Here is a 24,950-nt window from a genome sequence, read left to right on the forward strand (position 1 = left end):
CACCTAGATTATCTTTGTATTTCTCTTTCTCCTCCACCAAATGCTTCTATGGCCTTGGCTTTTCTAATTGAACCTACTTCTTTGATTGATTGATAATGACTTGACCGTGTTCCATGATTCCGGATCATCACCCCTGACGGGGAGCACGCTGTGCTCCTCGACGGGTTTACCACCACAAATTCGATGGGATCCACTGGTAAAAAATAAAAATAAAAAAAACCCTCCCATCACCCAACCCCTGGGTCCCCCTGTATTTATGGCGGTAAAGTCATCAGAGAGCACAAAGTGCTACCCCGACGAGTAGCTGATCCGGACTCGTGTTCCATTGTGGTTCAAGTTACCATCTATCAGATAAAGGGGTTGGACATTTATGACGGTTAGGTCTGGGTAATGGTTTGATCCATTTAGTTCGGTCTAACGGGCCATTAACGGATTGGAGCAAACTATACCAAACCCATTTGGGTTTTTACCCTCAGCCTATACGTCGTCCAATAAGTCTCGGTTTGGTTTAGTTCGGATTATAACGGGCCAATGCAATTTAGACATAACAATTCTGTATAAAAATTGACATCTGAGCTCAAAACCATCCCCATCAAGATGATCTTTGAGTTCTGCTCCACCAAATGCTTCTATAACTTGGTTGTTCTAGTTACATGTTTTTCCCTTGATAATTTCAAGATTTCACGTTGGATGCATGTCATGTGAATTTAATTAAATTCCAACCGTCTCAAAATATCATGTACACATTTAACAAATATGAGTAAATAAAATTGATTCTTCGTCAAAATGAACCAAATCATGATTTGAGTGGTTGAAATTGAATAAAATCCACATGGCGTGAATCAACGGTAGGCTCCACAGGCATTATCATGTAAGACGAACCAGTGAAGCAGAATTCGATCAACCTAAGATTAAGGTAAACAGCTCACTGATTTTCTTGGATCGGTGGACACTTGTCAAACGGTTATTCCTTGGGACCGTTTGAACCTTGGCTTTGGTTTTGTCCAAACAGAGGTGCACGCTGATTTTGACGCGGGCAAAACAAGGATCTGTATCGGCGGATACTGATACAAATAACCGATCCGACACGGTTCATTTGCTCAAAACCATTTTCTAGCTTCTAGAGCTTCTTTCCATTTCGAATCCAACGGCTGCAAGGGACTACTTCTTCTACTACAAATAGGGACGAACCGCAAAGGAATCAAGTGTCAGTGTGTCACTATTGTGAGCTCATCTTCTTCTTCTCTACTCGTACTATCTGAAGTTCCGAAGCAGATCTCTTCGATGGCAACGATTAAGCTTGTCAAGGCAAGACAAATCTTCGACAGCCGTGGAAATCCGACGGTCGAGGTTCGATTAGTTCTTCCCTTTTCTATCTATATCTATTCATTTTTATCGATTCTCACAGTAAAGGAAAAGAAAAAAATGATCTGGATCTTCCGGATCTCTGATGCAAGATCTTTTTGTTTCGGAAGAACATCAATCGTTTAGGAATGTTTAACATTCATTGCAGAAAGGAAGAAGAAAAAAAGCTGTTGGTTCTTAGTCATTTGGATCAAAATGATAATATAAATATGTAATTCATCAAATCATTTCTCTGCGAAGCTTAGTTTGTTTTGATGGCTTCAATAATGAGTTACATGAAACAGCGAATTAATCCGTTTCAATTCTGATATTTTTCATATTTTTGTAGCTACTGACGATTGGATGTGAATTTGTAGGTGGATGTTATACTATCAGATGGTACCTTAGCTAGAGCTGCAGTTCCTAGTGGCGCATCCACTGGTGAGCTTGCTTATTTTGTTCATCTTTTTTTAATTTCGTGTTGTTTAATTATACAAATCTGCTAAGGAATATTTGGATTGAGAGAATGAAGACTTCATCACTTTTGTTGCTTTATCGTTTATGAGCAGGAAAATCATGCTCGATAAATCCTTTTGAAAAAGGATTGAACTTTTAAAGTGTATGTCCCTAGGCTTCGATTAATCACCGAAAGGAATTAAAAGGAATCCGTTGCGATATGAACTTCATCTTATTGATATAGTAAAATAAGAGCGTACCTCTTGGTTGCAACGAGCAGTAAAAGCTGTCAAATATATACTTTTTGGCTCAAGTTCCCTTTGCAATAAGTATATCCGTGAAATTGGAAATATTCTTCTGTTTGCAAATTTTCTTTTAAGCTGGCCATTGAATTTTAACATCTGGTTCACATCCTGGCTTTCTACTTGCTCATGCTGTGTGTAGCTATCTTGGTTAGATTGTCTTTAGCATGTCATTTTGTTAATCCTTTTCACCCATCAGGTATTTATGAAGCACTTGAACTACGAGATGGAGGGAAAGATTACCTAGGAAAAGGTGTTTCGAAGGTTAGTTTTTTCTCTTCTCATATTCTTTTGGCCACCGGAGTGAGCACATGAAAAGTTTTATGGGACAAATGTATCGGCTATCTTTTTCTGTGCTATATTGATGTCCAAATCGTATTGTGTGAATTATAGTTGTCTACCTATTTTCTTGGATTGGTGTTAGAACAGAGTTACAAAGCCCTGTTTTTTTTAATTTTGTCATAATAATTTAGATGAGTGCCTCTGAATTGTTCTCGTTTGTTGGGAATATCTCCAAGGATTGCAACCTTCTTCACTGACTTCTCTGTTTCTTTGCAAATGTAGGCTGTCGGGAATGTCAACGCCATTATTGGCCCAGCTTTGATTGAAAAGGTTTACTACATCAGTTATCTTCTCAAAGATTATTTTTATCAACAATTTCTTTGCACTTAGGCCAGTGCCTCACGTGTGAGGACTCAGGGGGACACTGCTGGGCAGCATGGTTTTCCCATATGTTAATTATCTTTGATATCTGCTGCATCTAAAATTCTATTCTGTGTCATCATTGCCTAAAACAGGACCCAACTGAACAAACTAGTATTGACAACTACATGGTGCAGCAGCTTGACGGAACAACAAATGAATGGGGTTGGTGCAAACAAAAGGTATTTAAAATGGTTTTCAACTTTCTGTTGTCGGTTTGCACATACTCATGCATCTGAGGCCTTTTTATTCAACTCTCATTAAACTAATTTCAGCTTGGAGCAAATGCAATATTGGCGGTTTCTCTCGCTGTCTGCAAAGCAGGGGCTAGCGTTAAGAAGATACCACTTTACAAGGTATGTAATACATAAATATTTACATCATGTGAACTGTTAGATTTTATCTTTGCTTTCAGTCACTGAGGTATTCAAATTGCATTTGTCAAGTAGGACAGGAATATAGTTTTGTTGCTAAATATGTTCACTACTCTCTTATATATACCTTCACAAAACAATCCTTACCTTGTGGAGGCATTAGCAGTTGCCTTAACACACTTCAGCCCTATAGAATTACTCATTTGCATCAACAACAGTGTTGAAATTCAGCATTTACCAACAAAAGATTCCTAGTATAAGAGGATTATTTTATTTAAAACACTATTAGAAGGATGGACCAAATGTAAGAGGCTTCCCTATTCTGGGGTCTGGGTATATATATATATATATTACCCTCATTATCGAAGAGGTTGTTTCTTGATCCGAACCCATGGCTCCTAGATGTTCATGTAACCTACCCTAATTTTGAAGGAGGTTGTTTCTTGATCCGAATTCACGGCTACCATGTCGTATTGGAGGAACTTACCTTTGGTGCCAGGCCCACCTTTTTTCTTGTTGTACTATTTTTGTGCCATGCTGCTGGTAGCATCCTTTACAACCCCCCCCCCCCTACATGAGGTGGTGGTGTGAAAATTAAATTAAAAGTTCAGATTGTTTGGTATTCCAATTTTTATAGCCTGTGAGAGTCCGGTAGCTAAACATTATACTGAGCAGGATGTGTTCAGCCCCCCATTGTTACGTATCCTTCTTGCTCTGTCTCAAGGAAGAATTAAAATTTGCAGGCAATTAAAGAGTTTGTATTTGAATGAGAATTATTGATTAATGTTGCCATCTCTTCATGATGCAGCATATTGCCAACCTGGCTGGTAACAAGACTTTGGTGCTACCAGTTCCTGCATTCAATGTTATCAACGGAGGATCACATGCAGGAAACAAACTTGCAATGCAGGCAATGCTTCACTTTTATCTGTTTATCATTCATTTTATGCAACCTGCTCAATCTGATAATGACTTTCTGGTTGGCTTATAATTGTAGGAATTCATGATCCTACCTGTGGGAGCTGCTTCTTTCAAAGAGGCCATGAAGATGGGAGCTGAAGTATATCACCATTTGAAGGTACATAACTCGTTCATCTGTTTTACCTGTCATTACTCAGTTGGACAGGAGTATGTTCATTTCTATCCAATTCACTAGTCATTTTTTTGTTTATTTTAATCTCCCAGTTCACCCTCCTGTATAAAAATTCACTGCTGCAAAAAAAGACAATTACTTTGTTAACCCAAAATAGAATGGTTATGTTGAGAATATCTGAAGAAGGGATAACACTATACTGGAGAGGATTACACTAGCCTCAATGGGACAAAACTAGGAAATATTTGTTGCTGTACATGTTGCATTCTGCTGGAAGGTTTTGAATCTTCCATCTGATGAGCATGGTGTTCTTTGATCAGATAATCCAAACTGTATAAGCAGTTGGCCTTTGGGTGGTTGGGGGGGGGATTGGGATTGGGTTTTTTCTACAGAGTAACACTGGGATGCACATTTGGTGGTATGCAGAATGCTAACGCCATGTGTTTTAAATGCAGGCCATAACGAATGATAGCTATCAGTTGGGTCACACATTTTCTTTCTTGTATTAAATACGCACTGATTTGAGTTGATGAATCTGTTCCAACCCTGCATTTGTGTTCTAATCGCAGTCTTTTTCAGGCTGTGATAAAGAAGAAATATGGCCAAGATGCAACAAATGTTGGTGATGAAGGTGGCTTTGCCCCAAACATTCAGGTCAGTAATGCCTAACTGACATCTTGTTATTTTTCTGTAGCAAACTAAGAATACGATTTTACTCTGTTTCACATATCGCATTGTCTTCCCATTTGAACATAGCCTGATTTTCCTGCTTTATATGTGAGTTCAGGAGAACAAGGAGGGGCTTGAGCTGCTCAAGACAGCCATTGCTAAAGCTGGTTACACGGGAAAAGTATTTACTTTAAATTCTGGCTATTAAATTTACTCTATTAAAGTTTCAAATTCTACTGCTGATTTTCTTAGTACTGCATACTAAGATAGTATCATCTTCCTCCATAGGTGGTTATTGGAATGGACGTTGCTGCCTCCGAGTTTTATACACCAGACAAAATGTATGACCTGAATTTCAAAGAAGAGGTCTCTCTCTCTCTCTGCCCTTAGCTCCTTTTTTTTATATGGTGGTGTTATATGTTGGCGGTTCTGAGTGTCTCTCGTGGTGTTAATGGTTTTAACTATTTGAATTGGTGCAGAACAATGATGGGTCACAAAAGATCTCAGGAGATGCCCTTAAAGATCTTTACAAATCATTTGTGGATGAATACCCAATTGTATCTATAGAAGATCCATTTGACCAAGATGACTGGGAACACTATGCCAAGCTAACCAGTGAAATTGGAGAAAAAGTTCAGATTGTGGGAGATGATCTCTTGGTCACAAACCCAAAGGTAGGTTAGCTAGACAGTGGTGCTTTCCAAAATGCTGTAGAGATGTCTTTGTGCTAGGTGTTCAGGTTAAGAGCTGCAGAATGAATGCACAAGAACTGTGTATAAGGGATCAAAATGTTCTTTTTTGGGGGGGTACATAGATATCAAAATGTTATGTGCTCATGTAATCCATATTTCAGAGGGTCGACAAAGCAATCAAGGATAAAGCATGCAATGCCCTTCTTCTCAAGGTATTTCTATCTCAGTTTCCTAAAAACATCTGAAAGTCTCTGTTGCATCTTCATTTTTTTTCTATTATAATCAGAAAGAGGGGTTATTCGCTTTGCTTTTTGGGTCAGGTTAACCAAATCGGGTCTGTGACGGAGAGCATCGAAGCTGTAAAGATGTCCAAGCATGCTAATTGGGGTGTCATGGCTAGCCATCGCAGGTCTGTAACTCAAAATCTTCTATGCTACATACAACTACGTACCCCTATTCCAACTTCAACAGTCTAACATAGGTTGTATTTATTGTTGTAGTGGAGAGACAGAGGACACCTTCATTGCAGATCTCTCAGTGGGTTTGGCCACGGTAATTTCACTCCATTTAATGTAAATTTATGTTTTTTGCTTCATTCGTGATTGACTCTCCCCCCACAATGCATTTCAGGGCCAGATCAAGACAGGAGCTCCTTGCAGGTCAGAGCGTCTTGCGAAGTACAATCAGGTTGCTTTTTCATTTTATGCTTTGTTGCTTGTTTCAGTTTCTATCTTCAGTCATGACTTATATTTAATTCTGAATCCAGCTATGGTCAAGGTAAAGAATGGTTTGTTAACCTCATGAACTTTTCTTTCGCGGTTGCAGCTTCTGCGTATTGAGGAGGAGCTTGGCTCAGAAGCAGTCTATGCTGGATCCAATTTCCGCAGGCCTGTTGAGCCCTATTAGTTTTTTTTTTGGAGAAGAGGGATGAGCTGCCTAAACTTGTGTAGCTTCTAGTGTGTAAGGAATAAAAAGTAAGTTAAAATGTTTTGGATGATGAAGGCAAGACAGCTTTACGAGTGCACCTTTGCGATGTAGTTAGTGCTTTGAAACAGAACTCCTAGTATTAGTGAGTAGCAACATGCGAGGGTAATGAGACCACTCTTTCCGGTTGTCTTTTTGGAAAATTTTATACATAAATAAGGCTTTTGTTTTATCAAATTTGTTCCTTTGGTCATTTTTTTTTCCTTTCTTCCTCTCTTTGTTGTTCCGAAGAAAACTAGTTCTACAGAAAAAATAGTGAATTTAAAAGCAATTGAAATATCTGCTAATAAAGCAAACATTGACCAAAGTCATCTTCTGTGAAGACTATTAATTAAAATTTTCTACCTGAAATTATTATAATTTAAAAATGAGCAATACAGACATTTGATTGGATAAAAGTAAAATTTTTCCTTTTTTTTTGTTAATTATTTGTATACATGGGTTTGTCCTTAGTTTTGAAGAATATTTGAACTCTTGATCTTATATTTTTGAATTTTTTATGTGGGTCTCTTTAATGGACCATAAACTAATATTGGGTCTTAATGTAATATATTACGTGTTGGTCCTAAGTAGACTAACACAATTGCTGTTAAATATATTTAAATTTCGAACGTGAAAAAACTAATGTATCCTTTAGATTATTTAATACATTGTTTTAAAAGAGATTAAACAATATTTTAGACAAAAGAAAAAAATATAATAACATAATATATTAAATAACCTGAAGGGTATTTTGATCTCTCTATTTTTGATATTTGAATATACTTAACCGCAACTAACTGTATTAGCTTAGTTAGGATTCACACGTAATATATTACAGTAAGGGGATCTAATATTAATTTATGGTCTACTAAGGAGACTTATATATAAAAAACTCTATACTTTATATATTACCTTTTGAGATTGCTTGTAAGAAACATTTCCTAACTGGAGAGGCTGCTCCTTTTAGACTAGCATTTGAGTTCAATTTGTAAAAGGGGTGATCAAGGGGGTGCCAAGGCGAAACTTGAAGCACTTCCCTCGATTTCTCCACTTGACTTGTTGAACTGGTCTTCACGTACCCTAGACTTTTCAAAAAAACTCTATTCACTTTGAGCTTTAAAAATACCTCTAGGGGGCAACATTTTCAAACCTGTGAAGACCAATCTATTTATGCCCGACCAAATACACCATCATAACACTGGATTTCACAAATGCATAATATCACAATTTAAAATCTTTAAATCCACACCAACGAATTTTAAATTATGATTTTTACATATGTAAAATCCGATGGTGTACATTAACTAATCGACATGGTGTTTATCCAGTGGTCAAAAGGACAGGAAGCATTGAACCGCTGGACATAGAGGATCTGAATCCATTCAAGTTTGGCCAAGTGTTATTCACTTTGATTTGTGATCCACCTCCTCTGATGAGCGACGACATTGTCGTACATCGAAGGAGGGGGTGAACACTACTATAGAACAATTTATTCACCTTTGCTAAAGTATTTGGTTCGAACCAACTTTACATGTTTTGCTTTCATTTTTTTAATGCTAATTAGTTTTATCAAATGTATTACTAAAAAATATTAATTTGAAAAAACGGGATCCTTAATACATGAAATAATTTACATTTGTTTGATAAAAAAAATTACATAATATCACGTGCTAAAATGATAAAGCATTATTCTTCACCAGCATACTGCATACTGACCGAGAATAAAACCTTTTTGGAAAAAAAAATTAAGCTTTGGTCATTCCAATTATGGTGCATGGAGCTAATTTAATTAGGTGTTGTGCATTGGAATTTTTTCAATTAGTGAGGATAAAGGATTATGTTCTACTCGTATTTTTTAATCACATATTTATTCGAGTTGAGAACTTATTTCTAATTCATCTTATTAATATTCAAGGGTGGATCTCCTTCCAAATGTGTGGTGATCAAATACAAGAGGAAGACAATCCTTAACCTAGGGATTTGAGCCCGCAGCAGCTGTTGTAAGATGTAATATAATAATTAAAATAAAAAATAAAAAAAGTTGTAAATGGAAAATTTTTAATTTAAAATTAAGCTAATGGTTTTCCTATTCTAATTAACCACGCAATTGAAACTTGGAAGTCCAGATAATATTAATTACCTTCTCATCTGACTCTCCCCATCTTCTTCTCCATTTGCATGAGACTGCCATTACAATTCGTCGTAGGGTCGTATGTGGTGGTTTCCTTCATTCCTTGTAAGTACATCAATCCATATTACATTATTAACCCTGTCCTCAATTCCCTTTCTTTTTTACATTCTTTTTCTTTCTTGAATTACAAATCTAGGTTTCGGTTATTCCTCTGAATCGTGTTTCCAATTTTAAGTTTTACTTACAGTAGCAGAACTAATTCTGAGATCCGTTTAGTTTCTTTATTCAATTGGGCACTTTGGTTTCTGATGCATAGAAATAACCAATTAGGAGATGCTGCTATGAAAGAATGACCTGGATTTCATGTTAACTTGTTATGTAATATGGGTTTTGAGAATCAATGCCCTTAGTGGGTACTTGATTTATCATGGTTAAGTAGATTTTGTTTTCTTCTCAGCTTCACAAATTGTAAAACAGTTGCAAGTGAATAAATTAAGTATGATTTTTTTCTTCTTCTGGGTGAAGGTGAGAGGATCAGCCAAGTATAAGAGAAGAGACTAATCCTTCGGTATAAGAGCAATCCTAGCGAAAACCCTTCTTTTTTTTTCTGGGTAGGTGGCAGGGGGTGAGGGGATCAAAATTTTGACGTTAAAGAAGGAAAGTATGTAATTCATAAGGAAGTAAAATATAAATTAATAAAAGAAGTGTAGGTGAAATTTCAAGACATTCATTAGTAGTGAAGTTTTGGATCTTAAAAAAATTAAAATACTTGAATTTCCTCAAATATAGTTGGGGTTGGGGCTGAGTTTTAGAACTTTTAAAACTTAGTAGTTTTGTCTGAATCAAATTTGAACTTGGTCCTTTGGTCCTGCTAAATCCTTTTAGTGGTGGATTACCAGATGCTGTGTGCTTTCAAACATTTATGCTTCAAGGAAGTCCTCTTCTGCTTTCATCAGTAAGGGCCTTTTTTTAGATTCACTGTAATTCTGTTTTTATGCCTCCCTATTTGAGCTGTATGTAATTTGGAGTCTCTAGTTTCTAAAGGCTTTTTATCATCTTTTGCAGTTTTTTGGAGCATATTTAGTTTTATGCATTATTACCCTGTCATTTTATCCATTCCTGTTATTCTTGTGTTTTCCTCCCACTTTCTGCTTGGGATAAAGCTGTGCCTTACTGGACATCTTCAACAGCTTTGGATTTGGTCTGAACTCATTACTTTTATTTAGATCCATAAGTGTCTCAGCAATATACTGGAAGGAACTTTAAAATTTAGTGTTATTTATATGTTCTGAAACTCGTCAGTCAAGATTTTCTTCTAATTTTTTAAAGGATATTCTCATGAAACCACTTGATTCAATTAACTTTATAGAAGTTATTTGAACAAGATTTACTTCCCTGTTCCTCTCTGGAGGATATAAGTCTGGTTGCATTCCTAAGTGAAAAAGAAAACGTTAGCCCAAATCAAGAAGGTAATTGTCCCTTGAAGCGTTTGACTAAGGGAAGCGGATGACTAAGTTACAGGTCCGCACTGTACCTTTACCTCACCAAGGTTTGTGAAAAGCTAGGGAGGGATTATATCTTGCATGCATTAAAGTATTTGTGAAACTAGAAAATGCATCCCTGTCCTGGACTTAATGAATACCCCGAAAGTTGTTGAGTTATAGTGATGAAGAAAACTACTAATGTGGAACGAGATGACTACTTGGTGTTTCACATAGAATTAAAATAGGATGGATGAAGGGGACAAGAATGATTGGTGTGTTGTGTGATTTATGTATTCCATCAAAACTAAAAAAGAAAAATTTTATAAGTTTGTAGTACAACTGGCTATGATATATGGTGCAGAAGGTTGTGGCTATAAAGAACCATCATATAGATAAACTCAGTGTTGCTGAGATAAAAATGTTGAGATGTGATGTGTAGCAAGACCAGGGAGGATAAATTAAATAATTTAGTTAGAGGTTATTTTGAGATCAGCTCTAATACATGATGAGCTACAAAAAAGTCAATTGAGGCATTGTGCCCATGTTTAACAGAGGTCTTTAGATGCTTTAGTACTGCAGAGTGATTTGATTCATATTGAACGAGCTAAAAAAGAGAGGGAAGACTTGAACGAGCTAAAAAAGAGACAGGGAAGACTTGAAGTGACTCTGTGTGTAATGGTGAGGAAAGGCATGCATGGCTTAGGGCTTCTTTAAAGTATGGCATCAAAAGAGCTGGTTGGAAGGTAAGAACCCTTTTAGCCAACCCCATTTAGATGGGATAAGGCTGAGTATTTGCGTATAATGGGTTTTGGAACTTTAATTATTTTGGCACATCAGGGTGCCTGATTTGGAACTCAAGTTTTGTATTTCCAATTCTTAAAATCGGGTACTTGTGATTCACAACTCTGAATTCACCCAGATGCTATTTAGAATGTTAAAGGGGATTCTTTGAGAATCCAAAGGGTAAACAATATCAAGTAGAGAAGCTTGGTGGTGAAAGTATTAGTTCTAGTAGCCACCAAAAAGTTAAGAGGCTTGTTTTAGGATTGGAAGATGACTGGAGGTGAGGAAGATGTGGGGAAATAAGATAAGCAAAGAAAATGGTGAGGTGTGAAAGTTGAGGCATATGGTTATAATTAATTGGGATATTAACGAAAAATATGTAGGAACTGGATGGATAGTATTCAAGGTACCAAGGTGAAAGGATTTTGGTGAAAGACAAGGTGACAGAATGTTTGAGGTGCTAATCCTGAAATAACTTCAAATATATTCATTGATTTATACATTGAGATACTGCTTCTGATATTTCAGATGTTGGTAATTCACCAATTGAAGCTAAAGTGGCATCAACACAACGAAGTAAGGTCTTAGGACAAATGTTATCTTAAATTAGATTTGGGGACCTATGACCCTACTACTTTTGAAGTAATGACGATGAATAAGGATGAGTAGCATGCTTCCTATTTAGAAGAACTTGGAAGATACTCCTGCACCAAAAATCAGGCTACAATTGGTAGCCTTTTATTAAATTAACATTGTGGAAGTAGATTTGCCATATTGTGTGACTTTTAACAGATGTATGAGGAGAAATGATGATTAGGTTGATTACTGAAAAATATGCTAAATCGTCTATTTTCAATCAATTATGAAGAATAAAGATTGAAATGATAAATTGATGATGCCCATGAAGTGGAGGGGTTCCACATACACCCTTTAACATTGCAGAAGAAACTTTATAGATTGAAATGATAAATTGATGATGTCCATTCATGCTTCGTAGGATAGAATTTTAACCAACCGCAGCATGAGCAGTAGGTGCAGATGTTGTGATGGATGGATGGAAATACTTCAAGGAATAAATCAGATTGAATACATATATTTGTATTTACAGGGGTCATCCCATTGATGATGTGAAAGGGAGAGTTGACTAGAGAGATATGGTTGGCAATGATTAAAAAAACTGTGAAAGGGAGTGTTATGGTGCAAGTTGAAAGTCCTAATGATCCATGGATGAAAAGAAGATTTGGTTTGAATTACAAAATGCACTTGCGATTTATGTAAAGTGTGACACCACGTTAAGTGAGTGGCAGAGAAGGGTTCATGTAACTAATGGTGCAAGTTGGGCTACATCAAGGGTTAACTTTAAGCCCATATCTATTTGCACTGGTAATGGATGAATTAACCAAAGACATTCAAGATGAGGTCCCCTGGTGTACCAACAGTGTGGCGTATGTCTTAGCCACTCGATCTTCCTCTCCTCCATAAAGAAGGTTCTTGTGCCTCAGCATCAAGTCCGCTGTCAAATCCGACCCGGAGCTTGAACTTGACTTTGTTGGTACTACACATGATATTGTGTTGATTGATGAGACCCAAGTGGGGATTAATACCAAATTAGAATCATAGAGAGTAGTTTTGGAATCAAAAGGCTTTAAACTTAGTAGATTGAAGACAAAATATCTAGTTTGTAACTTTAGTCATGATCGGGCAGATGATGAGGTGGTGATACTTGACGATAAAGTGATTCCTCAGAGTGATTGTTTTAGGTACCTAGGTTCAATCATAAGTAAAATAGGTGATTTAGAGGATGAGGTTTCCCAAATAATTAAAATAGGGTGGATGAAGTGGAGAGGTGCGTCCGGGGTTTTATGTGATCGGCGTATTCCATTAAAGCTTAAAGGAAAATTTTATAGGATTGTTGTTCGACCAGCTAATGGTGCAGAGTGTTAGGGTGGTTAAAAAGAATCATATAGATAAACTCAGTGTAGCAGAAATGAGGATGCTAAGATGGATGAGTGGCAAAACTAGGATGAATAAGATAAGAAATGATCATATTAGAGTTGGTCTGGGAGTTGCTCCCATAAGTGATAAGCTCCGAGAAAGTCGTTTGAGGTGGCACAGCCACGTTCAACGCAGACCTATAAATGCCTCTGTACGGAGAAGTGATATAATCCATATTGAAGGAACTAGAAGAGCTAGGGGTAGACCTAAGATAACCTTAGGAGAAGTGGTGAGAAAGGATATATATATAGCTTAGGCCTTGTATATAGCATGGCCTCGAACAGAACTGATTGGAAGGCAAGAATCCATGTAGCCGACCCCATTTAGTTGGGACAAAGCTTATTGTTGTTGTTGTTGTTGTTTTGCATTGTATTGTGTTCAAATCTTTTTTTGTGAAATCAATGTGATTAATGTTAATGGCACAACCTACAAATGAAGGTACCTTTCCTTCACACCAACAAGTTCTCTCAAATCCAAAGTTTTAGGTTGTTGTTTATATAGCCTAAAATTTGTCAAAGCAATTTATGCAGGGAAGATGAAGATGCCGGATACACTTGCAAAGCAAAGTTAGGTATCTTTTAGTTGTTTGGAACGACCTAGGTTAGTGGTCAATGGTGCTGCATTCCCTGATATGGGATGCGTATTGTACGCTGTTTTTCTTGTATACTCCATGTGTTGTTTGTCATGCTTCAACTTCTCTTTGCATTTTTGCTATTTGTAGTTCCTGGTCTTAAGCTTTTAGGAATTTCCAGTTTTGCTTTAATTTCTCCTTTCCTCTTTTAGTTACTGATCGTCACTTGATGTTATTGTAAAATCTTAGGTTACCAGCATTAAGACGCAGTCTTGAGTCTGAGGGCGGTCACTTCGTGCAGAAAAGAAAGCCGATGGTCAGGGTTAACTCTAGTCAATCCATCCTGGGACCCTGCAAAAGGAAAACTTGCACCAGGTTATGGCCTTTTCTTTTAGTTGCTAATTTCTCCCCCCCCCCCAACTCTTTCTGTCTGAGTGATTATTTTGGGAAAGTCGTATTCCATATATATCATAAAAAGTTGGAGAAATAAATATAATGCTGGAAGTATTTGATGCATTTTCTGCTTATTCCTGGTTTTATTTTCCCAGAAGGATGCCATCTTTAAACCCTTCACAATGCTGAAAAATCATTAGGTATGGCAAGTTCATCAATGAGCATTTGAACCAACATTATGAGTTCTCTGTTTCATACCTCTCTGACTTATCCATAGAGGTCTTTCTTCACTGTTAAACTTTCTTTCTTTTACAAAAGCATTGTTCTTTTTCCTTCTCAGCTCCCATCAAGTGCAATAAATAATTCAATGAATTAGTCAAATTATTATTATTTTTTTAAATAGTATTCATACACATAATCTTTTGTTACCATTCCTACCCTTATTGATTATACTAGCTTTTCACTAATTGGAAAGCGAAGCAGGAAGTAAAACCTTATGTTTCCTGTACTTGAATGTAAATCTCATGTTGTCATTTGATGAGAGAACATGCCCCAATGCATGAGTATCAGAAAGTTCTATCTTGGTGGTGTGGCGATTTTAGTTCTAACAAGGGTATTTGATGTAGGTTATCAACTCTTGGTGGTGCTGGCATCATATCATAAATGAGCGATGAGCGCAGTCAATATAACAAATGTCACTGTTTTAGACAATCCTGCAGCATTTCTCAAACCTTTCCAGTTCGAGATTTCTTATGAATGCTTGATTCCCCTCAAGGATGGTACTGCATCTCTTGCTTTCTTTGTCCTTTCTTCAGGATTATTCAAGTGTAGATGGTTGGGGAAAAAAACATGATTTTTTCCTTCTGTGATGTCAGATTAATTGTCTGATCTAAATGCCTTTCTGATATTATATAGTTGTAATTTACTAGATATAATCATGATGTATTCCATTTTACAGATTGATTTCCCCGTTTCACTGTGTATCATCCAATAGTGCTGCCTGGCTCCCTGTGTGTCTCTCTTCTCCCACAATAAGTGGCAGATACGCCATTTGTAGGGAGCAGAGAGAGACAGTCAGACGCTAGCATTCACTATGCAGCCTGGCAGTATTCTTTCTCCCTACATATTATTAATTCCTTTCTCTTGGTATTTTTGTAAGGTTGCCTGTTCAGGGTTAACTTCCCGTGTCCATTGTCTAATGTGCATTTAAAGTTGCAGTTATATGCACCTCAGGTATCAGTAAAAGTGACACTTCGTTTTGGAGCTTATCTCTTCTTCCACTGCATAATCTTGGAAGAATCATTATAATGACCAGCAATTTGAGATTGGCTTTGAGACTACAGTTAATTTTACTATGCCATGAGACATCTTCAAATAAAATCGAGGCCTCTAGTTTCTTTTCAGTGTCTCAATTTGCATCCTTTTGGCTGCCTCCTTGTTATTTTCGAGGCCTTTAAATTGCTATTCTTTTGTCACCTTCATTTTTTGTCATGTAATAAGCCACTCAAATGATTAAAACTCACTTTAATATTTTATTACTCTCTGGTAACCTGTGGTAATCTTTATTGATGATATTCTGTTGTGGGTGTCAAGGTTGGAACTATTGATCTTTTCAGTTGGACACTGGATCGTGTTGCGATTGCATCAATAGTTTCAGTAGTTTTAGCTATTATAAAGTTGTTATGTATTTAGGGGGATTTTCATCAGTCAGAAATGGACCATCCATTTCCTTGTGGATGTGTGATATATGTCCTTACATCACATCAAAAGGTTGAGGTTAGGTTTACAAGATTAAAAAAATTTATTTTAATTTAATCACAACCCTTTGATGTGACTTGTGAATGTGTCACACATCCACAAGGAAATGGATGGTCCATTTCTGGATAGAATTCCGTATATAGGGTTACCTAGTAGAAGATTCAATCTGATTACTTAGCCAGTTGATGCTTTCAAGCAACAGATCCTCAGTACTGCCTCCAAATTTTCCCTGTTATTACCTTACATGCTTACATGTGGCAACAACAGTACTGCATCCAAGTTTTTAGATGGTGTTTCAGGTAGCTGTTGGTGTATATAGATCCCATTCCCTCTTTCTTCCCTTATTAAGTTGCTTTAGCTGGAAAGGAAATTTTACTTGTTCTTTGCTGATACATGGCAGCATAGGTCAAAATGCAGAACAAATTATTTAAGCATTTGGTCGGTTCATTGTTGAGTTATAAAAGCTCTTGACATTGGTTTTATATTCATTGCCATTTCAACATTCTCTGCTTCATCCTCTCTACAGATTTGGAATGGAAGCTTATATATGTGGGTTCAGCTGAGGATGAGACCTATGACCAACTCCTAGAAAGTGTTTTTGTTGGGCCTGTAAATGTTGGCAACTATCGGTTTGTCTTTCAGGTAAATGCATTTCCTAGTGAGCTATTACTGATCCAAACTCACTAGATACTAACTACATGTTCGTTGGATCTGTGACAGGTAGACCCTCCTGACCCTTCAAAGATCAGGGAGGAGGATATAATTGGTGTGACAGTACTGCTGCTGACTTGTTCCTATATTGGACAGGAGTTTATTAGAGTGGGCTACTATGTGAATAATGACTATGATGATGAACAGCTTAGGGAAGAACCACCCCCTAGGGTGTTGATTGATCGTGTTCAGAGAAACATCTTGGCTGACAAACCCCGGGTCACCAAATTCCCCATTAACTTCCATCCAGAAACCAATGAGAGCAGTGAACAACCACCACCATCTTTACCTGAAGGTATTGATGTTGAACCAGGCTTGTAGTCCCCCACAACGGGAAGCTTGTACAGAAACTCATTATCTTTCCTTCTAATGTCATTTACTGAAAGAAAAAAAATACAATACAAAGTTGTCTGTTCTTTGTCTTCAATGATTTCTTCTAATGAATTCAAGGATTACTTTTGGGTAATTCATTTTGGTTCCTAAGGATTGGCGAAGAAGATGATGCTCAGTAAAGAGGAAACTTCCATCAAACATGGGGTCTTTGAATCCTGATTTGGGGGAAGAGGGAAGGTGAGGAAGTAGGACTTAAGAAAGTCTGTTAGTGGTTATTCTCTAGGGCTATGACAGGTTTTTAACCATCTACGGTGGCTGTCTGGACTAATTGGTGTTAATGAATGGTTTTCAATCCAAAGAAAAGTCATAACTCTGTCGATGCCATTGTTCGTATTCAGATTTGATGCTGTTTTAGTATGAGATGTTCTTGTACAAATACAGGGATAGGAGATTGGTGCTCTGTTCTAGTAGAAGATTTCTGGATTTTATAGGTAGTAAGCTTGTTGTAACTTGACCACAATTGTTTAAATGAGTTGTTCAGATGGATTGCCTTCTTAACATAAATGACCTATAGAAGATTCTTGCAAGATTTTAGCAGATGGACCCTTCTTTCATTGGGGGATCTAGTTTTTTTTTTTTTTTTTTTTTTTTTTTGGGTGTCTGATGTTCATTCGGGCCAGCTTGTGCACACCTCGATTAGGGGATCTAGATTCTCTTTGCGGCTCTCAAACTGTTATGTTACCAGTGGTATAAAGAATAATCATATTAGATTAGACTTATTCATGGAGAAAGTTGATACTTATATAAGTCATAGAAAATGTCATTTGATACAGTCGATACTATATGATATTAACTGGTAGGTATTCATATTGGATATAATCGATACGATACATATTGATATGTTTTTCTCTCCCCTTTCTTTGTTTCTTTCTTTCTTTTTTTTTTTTTTTTTTTTTCTTTTCTTTGGGGGGTGGGGGAATAAAAGGAGGTGATACATTGACAAGTAAAAAAATAATATTGGCAAGGCAATCAAGTTGATAATGGTTGGTTGGTCTTACTCAGTCAGAACCGTAGCGAAAAGTTGACCCGAAGGTTTCTTGAATACGAAGGAATTAATTATTATGGTAGGAATTGTGATCCCGTCGGCCATCAGATTTGGATAGGCAATCATGCCAAAAAAGGAACATACAACAACTCAAATCAAGGGAATCAAACCCTATGATCCGGCGATCACAAATAAGACTTATTGATTAATCCTACGATTAAGAATTAAAGGTAAATCTTGTATAAGTTAATGATCAACATAAAGAGAAGGTAATTGAATCGTTTCCCTTTACTATGTTATTCAATTAATTAAGCTCTACAACTAGCAAGGGTTCTACAGTGGTGCATGACTAATTTAACCATCAAAGGCAGATGTCCGACTAATGAGTTGGCCCATATAACTCCTGTTTTGCTGGTCCTTGGTGGTTGGTCAATTTCCAGATGCATCGCACATATTTGTTAAAATAATTCTTTCTGTTGTTCTTTACGAATGATGTGGTGGAAGAAACCATTCTTTCCATTGTTATTGGCGCAGGGGGGAAGGGGGGAAAAAGTCATCTGGTTGTGGGGTTCAAACTTGTCGCTACCAAATCTAGAAACCGGATTAACCGTACTCAATTTAGCCTAAACCAAGCTGCGATAAAAAAAGTAGGGGTTAAAGCGGGCCAATCACCTTAGATTGAGGAACCACTTCTGATGCTGAAGTCAGATTAATAGCAAACATAGAAGCCCAAAATGGAGGGTTTAAGCTTTTAGGGAAAACTAGGGAAAGAGCTTGAGTTTAGAGAAGATAGAACCTCTTTCACACATAGGGAGGGGGTATTTGCACTCTTGAAGCAATGTTAGAGGCAATAGATTTTTCTAGAATTTGTGTCCACGTACGATAAAGAGTGATGACTTGGAAATGTATGATTTAGACGGTTGGACATGCACGTGCCTGTTACATGTCCAAATCTCCTGCCGAGCTCAAAGAAAGGTGGGGGGAACAAAAATCAATCATGATAAACTCAAAAATGAAATATAGGAAAAAATTTAAGATTGTAAAAGAATAATTTAACAAAAATTCTGGTTGTGGGGTTCGAAGTTCGAATCGGAAAAAAATCATCTGCTGTGCACAGCAGTGCACCTATATGCTAAATAGAAGGCAGTAATTAAAGACTTGATTTTAAATTGAAAAAATTCTCATTAGTCTTTTAATTTTCTTGTTTTCTTAGCCACTTATTTAGCATATAGGTTATGCTAAATAGAAGGCAGTAATTAAAGACTTGATTTTAAATTGAAAAAATTCTCATTAGTCTTTTAATTTTCTTGTTTTCTTAGCCACTTATTTAGCATATAGGTGCATTGTTGTGTACTACAGAGAGATGTGCGCAATAGATGATGTTTTCCCGTTCGAACCCATGCGCAGATATGTGCAAAAGACCAACTAACAATTAATGTACTTGTTAAAAATTAAATTTAACTTACCAAAAAATAAAATTTAAAATGAGAAAAAAAATGTAAACTTACAAAATTGCTGGCTGTGGGGTTCGAACCCACGCGCACTTATGTGCAGAAGATCTTAAGTCTTCCCCCTTAACCTCTCGGGCAAACCAGCTGATGAATATTATTTTCCAATAAATTTAAAGTATTCAGACCTAAATATCTTCTTATTATAAAAAAGAAGGGATTATTACTATTGAGCCCTGTACTTTTCAAAATTACTAATCCAATCTTTAACTTTGTTTACAATTACTATTGCCTCGCTACCGTTAAGTTTCGTTATCCTTACACTTATCTCTTTACTTATTTACCCTTTTGTCAAATTACAATAGTACCCTTAATTAACTGTGGAGAAAAAAATAACTACAATCCGTTTTATTCTAAAAAAACCACCAAATAAAGAAAATTTTATTGAATAAAACTCAAATAGAAACTGAAGATGAAGGAAAATCGAATTCAACTCAAATTGGAAACGGAATTTCACCTAAAATATTTTCAAAATAAATGAAGTTTAATGACTATGGAAAATCATATTGGATTTGGATTTCGCTCATTTCTTTAATTCAAAATAGATGAATTCAAAATAAATGAAGTTTAGTGAAGGTGGGAAATCAATTCGGATTTGGATTTTGTCAATTTCTTTAATTCAAAATAAATGAAGCTTAGTAAAAGGGAGAAACTAAATCATTTGGATTTTTCCCAATTTCTTAATTCAAAGTAAATGAAGTTTAGGGAAGGGGAAATCAAATCGGATTTGGATTTTGCTCATTCCTTTAATTTCAAAATAAATGAAGTTTATGGTAAACCGACATTTAATCTGGTTTTTATAACTGAAATAACATCTTCTTTTAATTTCTTAATTTTAATAAAAGACAAATTAGACATTACATATTCAAACTTAACGGCTACTTAACACTGTTATAAGAAAGGGGCAAAGTAATTTCGTAAAAGACAGGGTTTTGTTAGTAAAAAAATCAAACTACTAGGGCAAGAGTAATTTTCCCTTTAGAACCTATAATATCTTGGTTCGTTCCGGTTCCAATTTGACGATCAAAGTAAAAATCATAGTTTGAATCGGAGACTTGAATTGTACATTATATAGACCTCTTCTCCGCAATTCGTTTCGTACACCCTGGTTTTCGCTGGACTTGCAAAAATTAAAACCCTAGATCACAGGGTGGAAGCGAAAGAGACATTGCGATTGTGTGAAACTGTAAGAGAGAGATAGAGCTCATCGATCAATGGCGGAGCACTTAGCATCTATATTCGGAACGGAGAAGGATCGGGTGAATTGCCCGTTTTACTTCAAGATCGGAGCATGCAGACATGGTGAGAGATGTTCCAGGCTCCATACTAAGCCGAGCATTAGTCCAACATTGCTTATCGCCAATATGTATCAAAGACCTGATATGATCACCCCTGGAGTTGATCCTCAGGAGCAGGCCGTAGATCCTCGCAAAGTCCAGGAACACTACGAGGTTTTCTTTTCTTTTCTTTTTATTCGCAGGGAATTATCTCCTTTCTTGTTCGAATTTCTTCTAATGTCCATTTTCGAGTTTTATTGATTTCTATGTATTGGTTGGGATGTTATTAGAATTCTTACCATGAATTTAACGTAACGGCTTCCCTCTTAATTCAATTTGTGACTGTCTACTCTGTTGTAATGTTCCCTTAAAATTTCTGTGATTGTGTATGGATAGGTGAGGATTTTATGGAATTTCCGATCTTCTTTTAAATTTTTTTTATGTGGTTTTTGTTTTTTCCGTTGATAGATTTCATCATATGTCTATTGTGGAAACACCTACTTGAAATCTCCGTTGTGTCTTTTATGTTTCTCGGTTTTCCTTGATTTTCATGTTGTTCTTTGCATTAAGTTGATGTTTCTGTGTGGTTTGGCTACTTTTCTAGTTCATGACATGTACACTGGAGATTTTCTAGTAGTTCGTGAAGTATTGATTTGTTGTGTAAAGTGTGTCTTTATTGTATCACTAATGTCCACACTTTGAGGATATATGATCTGGGTATGTTTGCCATTTGATTTTCAGGATTTCTATGAGGATCTATTTGAGGAGTTGAACAAATATGGAGAGATTGAAAGCTTAAATATTTGTGACAATCTGGCTGATCACATGGTAATCCCCAAGAACCTTAAACTTTTGGTTTCTTCTTTTGAAGTTCTATCCTGTTATGACAACTCACTCAATCTTTCATGAACAGGTCGGTAACGTATATGTTCAGTTTAGAGAAGAGGAGCATGCTGCAAATGCACTGAAGAACCTCAATGGAAGATTTTATGCAGGTTAGATGCTTTACTTCTTGTTGAACTCAAAGTTGGAATGTTGTTATCCCAATCTGTTAACTAAGATTAGTCCAATATTCCAGGACGTCCAATTATGGCCGACTTTTCTCCCGTGACGGATTTCCGAGAGGCCACATGCAGACAATATGAAGAGAACACGTGCAATCGTGGTGGCTATTGCAATTTTATGCATCTGAAAAAGATTAGCAGGTCATACAATTAGTGAACTTCTAAGCAATTCATTTCATATGCACTCAGTGGTGTCCATGATACTTATTATTTGCTTTCTGGTTCATTGTTTCCAGGGAATTGAGGCGGCATCTGTTTGGGAGGTACCAACGGAGGCACAGCCGTAGCAGAAGTCCACCTAGGCAACGCAATTATAATGGACAGCCACCTCATGGTGGCCGTGGTCATGGTAGATATCATGATGACAGGGATAACAAAGACTTTGATGATCGAGGTAGAAGGCCGAGGAGCCGAAGCCCAGGACGAAGGAGGGGAAGAAGCCCAAGCGCTGGAGGAAGGAGGAGGAATAGGAGTCCAATCAGAGAAGGTGGTGCTGAAAGAAGGGATAAAATTGAGCAGTGGAACAGGGAGAGGGAAGGTAGTGCTGAAAGAAGGGCTAAAATTGAGCAGTGGAACAGGGAGAGGGAAGCAGCTCAATCTGATAAGCAGACTAATGGAAATATTGATCCTAACGATAATGAAAGCTATGCATATAGTCAAAACGAAGGCCATTACACTGACCAGCCGCAGCGGAGGTAGCAAAAGTAATGGGATCCAACTAGTGACACAACTGGAGTTTTCTGGTTTGGCTCTTGCTCGAGAGCATCTCTATGACAGTCCCTTTTGAGATGGTTGCATTTTCCAGAAATCATCAATTTACTTAATATAGCTCACAGCCCATTTTCCACTGTGCAGGTGGTGTACAGGTTCACAGTTCTATGATATGGATTGCAAAACCTTTTTTTATTTTTTGGTTCCTATTCTTTCCTTGCTTAGTCTCCATGATTTTCCTCAGTTGTGTGGTTGTGAACACGCCCAAGTTACCCAGCCATTTTGCTCTGCTGATCAACGTCCTTATTTCAAATTCTTTTCAATTTTCTGTTGGAAGAAAGAATTTCTTGATGCTTCTATATCAATGTTTTATCCACTCTCTCATTTCTTTGAAGTTTAAAATTTTTCAAAACAACATCCCCTTATAGCTTTGTGGGAAACTGTCAAGTGGTCAACCCATTTTTGGCTTTGTATTTACATGCATTCTACCATGAATTAACCATGCTATGACTACTGCATACATACAAGGCCAGTCAATTTTTTCATGTTGCATTTGATCTTTTACATTTTCTGTTCCATTGAAGTTGTGGTCTTACCTGCTTTATGAGTTTTGCAGCCTGCAGGTTCAGGTTTCCAAGCTCATGGTCATCTACTATATATTGAAGCTTTCCATAAAATTTGTGTACATGTTGGTTGCAATATCAGCTGATTGACAGATTTTAATGGTGGCAAGAATCATTACAAAAGCTCTTTTAAACTTGCAAAGGGATGCAGATTGGCAGGTTGGCTTTTAATTGCCAATACTACATCCATCCTTGCTGTGCTTAATGGGGATATTTTTGTAAGTTTTTTGTTTTTTTTTTTGGGTAACCAAGCCTTTCGTTAAGAACAGGTAGGAAAGGTTGAGGAACAAAGCTCTCTCAACCAATTAGTGGAAAGAGGCCAAACTTTCGGATCCTAAACCTAAAGGGCCTTCTGGGCTGAGAGATATGTCATAGTGTTGGAACATCTAGGTAATTACGTAGCTAAACCGCATTCAAAATTATCACAAAGAAACAAGATGTCCTTCACCAATGGCTCCACGGAAGTTGTCAACTGCTGCTCTCCTTTGATGTATTTAGTAAGTTGTTTACAATCAAACTCGATTAGAACGGAGTTAAAACCCTTCTTATGTGCTTCCAGAAGACCTGATCTGAATGTCACCACTTCTCCTTCCTCTGTTGAGTTAAACTAACCAGGAATTAATACCCACCAAAGAGGAGTTCCTTCACAGTGATAATACCTTCTCCAATTTGTGACCTTTGATTCCAAGTAGCTTTTGTATTGATTTTAACACATTCATGAGGTGGAGGTTCCCACTGGAGAAGGGCTTCATCTTCTTGCATCTCTCTAGATGAAGGAGATGCACTTTTTTCCCTTTGATCTAGCCAAAACTCTATTGCAGCCATATTTGTTTTTTTGTTTTTTTGTTTTTTTGTTTTTTTTTATTGAAGAAAAGAAATTACTATTAATTAAACGTCCAGAACGCACCTACAGCCATAGGATAATAATCTATTACAGTCATCCGTTTGATTAGTTGTCGAAAAAGCTAAATGTTCATAGTAGATTTGGAGCATAGAGTTTGGGAAATTGCCATATATAATTGTTTTTGTTGTGTTGGCAAGTTTCATTAGTTTCTGTACTTCCCTTAGAGGCCATGTTCCTTTTGATGGTTGAGGTAAAAATCCTGAATCTGTTGATAGTTAATCCATATTTCTTCTATGTCAATTCCATCATTGGTTGCTATATCCATCCCAGTTTGTATCCCAAAAAGAGTTGCTTCCAACAATGAATTTGTGTTTTGTCTTCCAAAATTGATAAGACTCTATATGTCTATCTTTGCATCTCCCAATGCTCCATCTCGCCAGTCCTAGCTGGTGGTTAAAAATCCCTGCACACATCAGAATATTTTTGTTACTTCTTGGTAGATTAGTGCAAAAATTTAATTCAATTTGTTGCGGCAATACATTATTTATGTACATGGGTACATTATTTATGCAGCCATATTTGTTGCTTCAATAGTTTCTGCAGGCTTCCAAATTCTTTCACCTACCACTCAGTCATTCCTCTCCTTCCAAATCCACCAAGCGATGAACTAATTCAAGCTTTTCAGTTTTTCAGCTTCACAACTTCCAGTTTTATCAAAGCCTTTCCTTTGAAAGATGAAAGATCTAATCATTTAATTAGACAGTTTTTTTTTAAAACCTTCCAAGAGAAAGGGCACCCAAACCATACTTTTCTTGCAAATGAGCAGTGTAGCAATACATGGGCTGTTGGCCGCATTCTCCACATAAAATATCTACTTAAATACCTCTATGATTCAGATTCACAATAATAGCCACTGATTCATTACATGCCCTTCGTAATAAATTCTTTGTTTTGGGTTGCATTTCAACACCTCCCTCCATTGCTCTTTATCCATTTCTTCCCAACTACGAAGTTTTGAAGACAATGGGTTTTTTTTCTCCTCCAGTTCTTTGTATAGCACTTGAATTATATATGAGAAAATTTGTCTATTTTGTGCCCCTTCCCCCCCCCCCAAAAAAAAA

At 36.8% G+C, this 24,950-nt stretch overlaps 3 protein-coding genes and 1 non-coding gene across 6 annotated transcripts; 3 read left to right on the forward strand and 1 right to left on the reverse strand.

The window, feature by feature from the left end:
- The first annotated feature begins 1,188 nt into the window (after positions 1–1,188).
- Positions 1,189–6,801, forward strand: LOC149008191 (enolase 1-like). The gene is made up of 17 exons (XM_089165280.1): positions 1,189–1,350; positions 1,722–1,785; positions 2,302–2,366; positions 2,667–2,714; positions 2,900–2,986; positions 3,080–3,160; positions 3,987–4,088; positions 4,176–4,256; positions 4,851–4,925; positions 5,059–5,121; positions 5,229–5,306; positions 5,420–5,614; positions 5,794–5,844; positions 5,953–6,041; positions 6,133–6,184; positions 6,263–6,319; positions 6,458–6,801. The coding sequence occupies exons 1-17, from the start codon at positions 1,285–1,287 to the stop codon at positions 6,536–6,538; spliced, it is 1,335 nt and encodes a 444-aa protein (XP_089021406.1). The 5' UTR covers positions 1,189–1,284; the 3' UTR covers positions 6,539–6,801.
- A 1,909-nt stretch (positions 6,802–8,710) lies between these two features.
- On the forward strand, positions 8,711–17,371 carry LOC149008192 (putative histone chaperone ASF1A). Of its 2 annotated transcripts, XM_089166502.1 has the most exons (6): positions 8,711–8,834; positions 13,812–13,937; positions 14,111–14,155; positions 14,582–14,734; positions 16,240–16,355; positions 16,434–17,371. In XM_089166502.1, exons 4-6 carry the CDS (start codon positions 14,626–14,628, stop codon positions 16,743–16,745), a joined length of 537 nt encoding a protein of 178 aa, XP_089022628.1. In that variant the 5' UTR covers positions 8,711–8,834; positions 13,812–13,937; positions 14,111–14,155; positions 14,582–14,625; the 3' UTR covers positions 16,746–17,371. The 2 variants fall into 2 exon arrangements, with proteins under 2 accessions (XP_089022628.1, XP_089022627.1); XM_089166501.1 differs by lacking the exon at positions 14,111–14,155.
- A 1,944-nt stretch (positions 17,372–19,315) lies between these two features.
- Positions 19,316–19,398, reverse strand: TRNAL-UAA (transfer RNA leucine (anticodon UAA)). Its single transcript has one exon. It is a non-coding gene; the product is annotated as a tRNA-Leu (tRNA).
- A 973-nt stretch (positions 19,399–20,371) lies between these two features.
- Positions 20,372–22,695, forward strand: LOC149008194 (splicing factor U2af small subunit B-like). 2 transcript variants are annotated; one of them, XM_089166724.1, is made up of 6 exons: positions 20,372–20,761; positions 21,329–21,415; positions 21,501–21,582; positions 21,666–21,792; positions 21,888–22,394; positions 22,507–22,695. In XM_089166724.1, exons 1-5 carry the CDS (start codon positions 20,525–20,527, stop codon positions 22,348–22,350), a joined length of 996 nt encoding a protein of 331 aa, XP_089022850.1. In that variant the 5' UTR covers positions 20,372–20,524; the 3' UTR covers positions 22,351–22,394; positions 22,507–22,695. The 2 variants fall into 2 exon arrangements, with proteins under 2 accessions (XP_089022850.1, XP_089022849.1); XM_089166723.1 differs by having other exon boundaries at positions 21,888–22,695.
- Positions 22,696–24,950: the final 2,255 nt, after the last annotated feature.

This window comes from Hakea prostrata, chromosome 8 (genome assembly GCF_041222555.1).
Source record: "Hakea prostrata isolate BN-2017 chromosome 8, UWA_Hpros_2, whole genome shotgun sequence".
NCBI classification, from domain to species: domain Eukaryota; kingdom Viridiplantae; phylum Streptophyta; class Magnoliopsida; order Proteales; family Proteaceae; genus Hakea; species Hakea prostrata.

Coding starts and splice junctions, on each gene's coding strand:
- LOC149008192 (XM_089166502.1), top strand. CDS start 14,626: ATGAGCGCAGTCAATATAACAAATGTCACTGTTTTAGACAATCCTGCA. Junction 14,735..16,239: donor CTTGATTCCCCTCAAGGATG/GTACTGCATCTC, acceptor TCCTCTCTACAG/ATTTGGAATGGAAGCTTATA. Junction 16,356..16,433: donor ACTATCGGTTTGTCTTTCAG/GTAAATGCATTT, acceptor GATCTGTGACAG/GTAGACCCTCCTGACCCTTC.
- LOC149008191 (XM_089165280.1), top strand. CDS start 1,285: ATGGCAACGATTAAGCTTGTCAAGGCAAGACAAATCTTCGACAGCCGT. Junction 1,351..1,721: donor GTGGAAATCCGACGGTCGAG/GTTCGATTAGTT, acceptor GTGAATTTGTAG/GTGGATGTTATACTATCAGA. Junction 4,089..4,175: donor GAAACAAACTTGCAATGCAG/GCAATGCTTCAC, acceptor TTATAATTGTAG/GAATTCATGATCCTACCTGT.
- LOC149008194 (XM_089166723.1), top strand. CDS start 20,525: ATGGCGGAGCACTTAGCATCTATATTCGGAACGGAGAAGGATCGGGTG. Junction 20,762..21,328: donor AAGTCCAGGAACACTACGAG/GTTTTCTTTTCT, acceptor TTTGATTTTCAG/GATTTCTATGAGGATCTATT. Junction 21,416..21,500: donor ACAATCTGGCTGATCACATG/GTAATCCCCAAG, acceptor TTTCATGAACAG/GTCGGTAACGTATATGTTCA.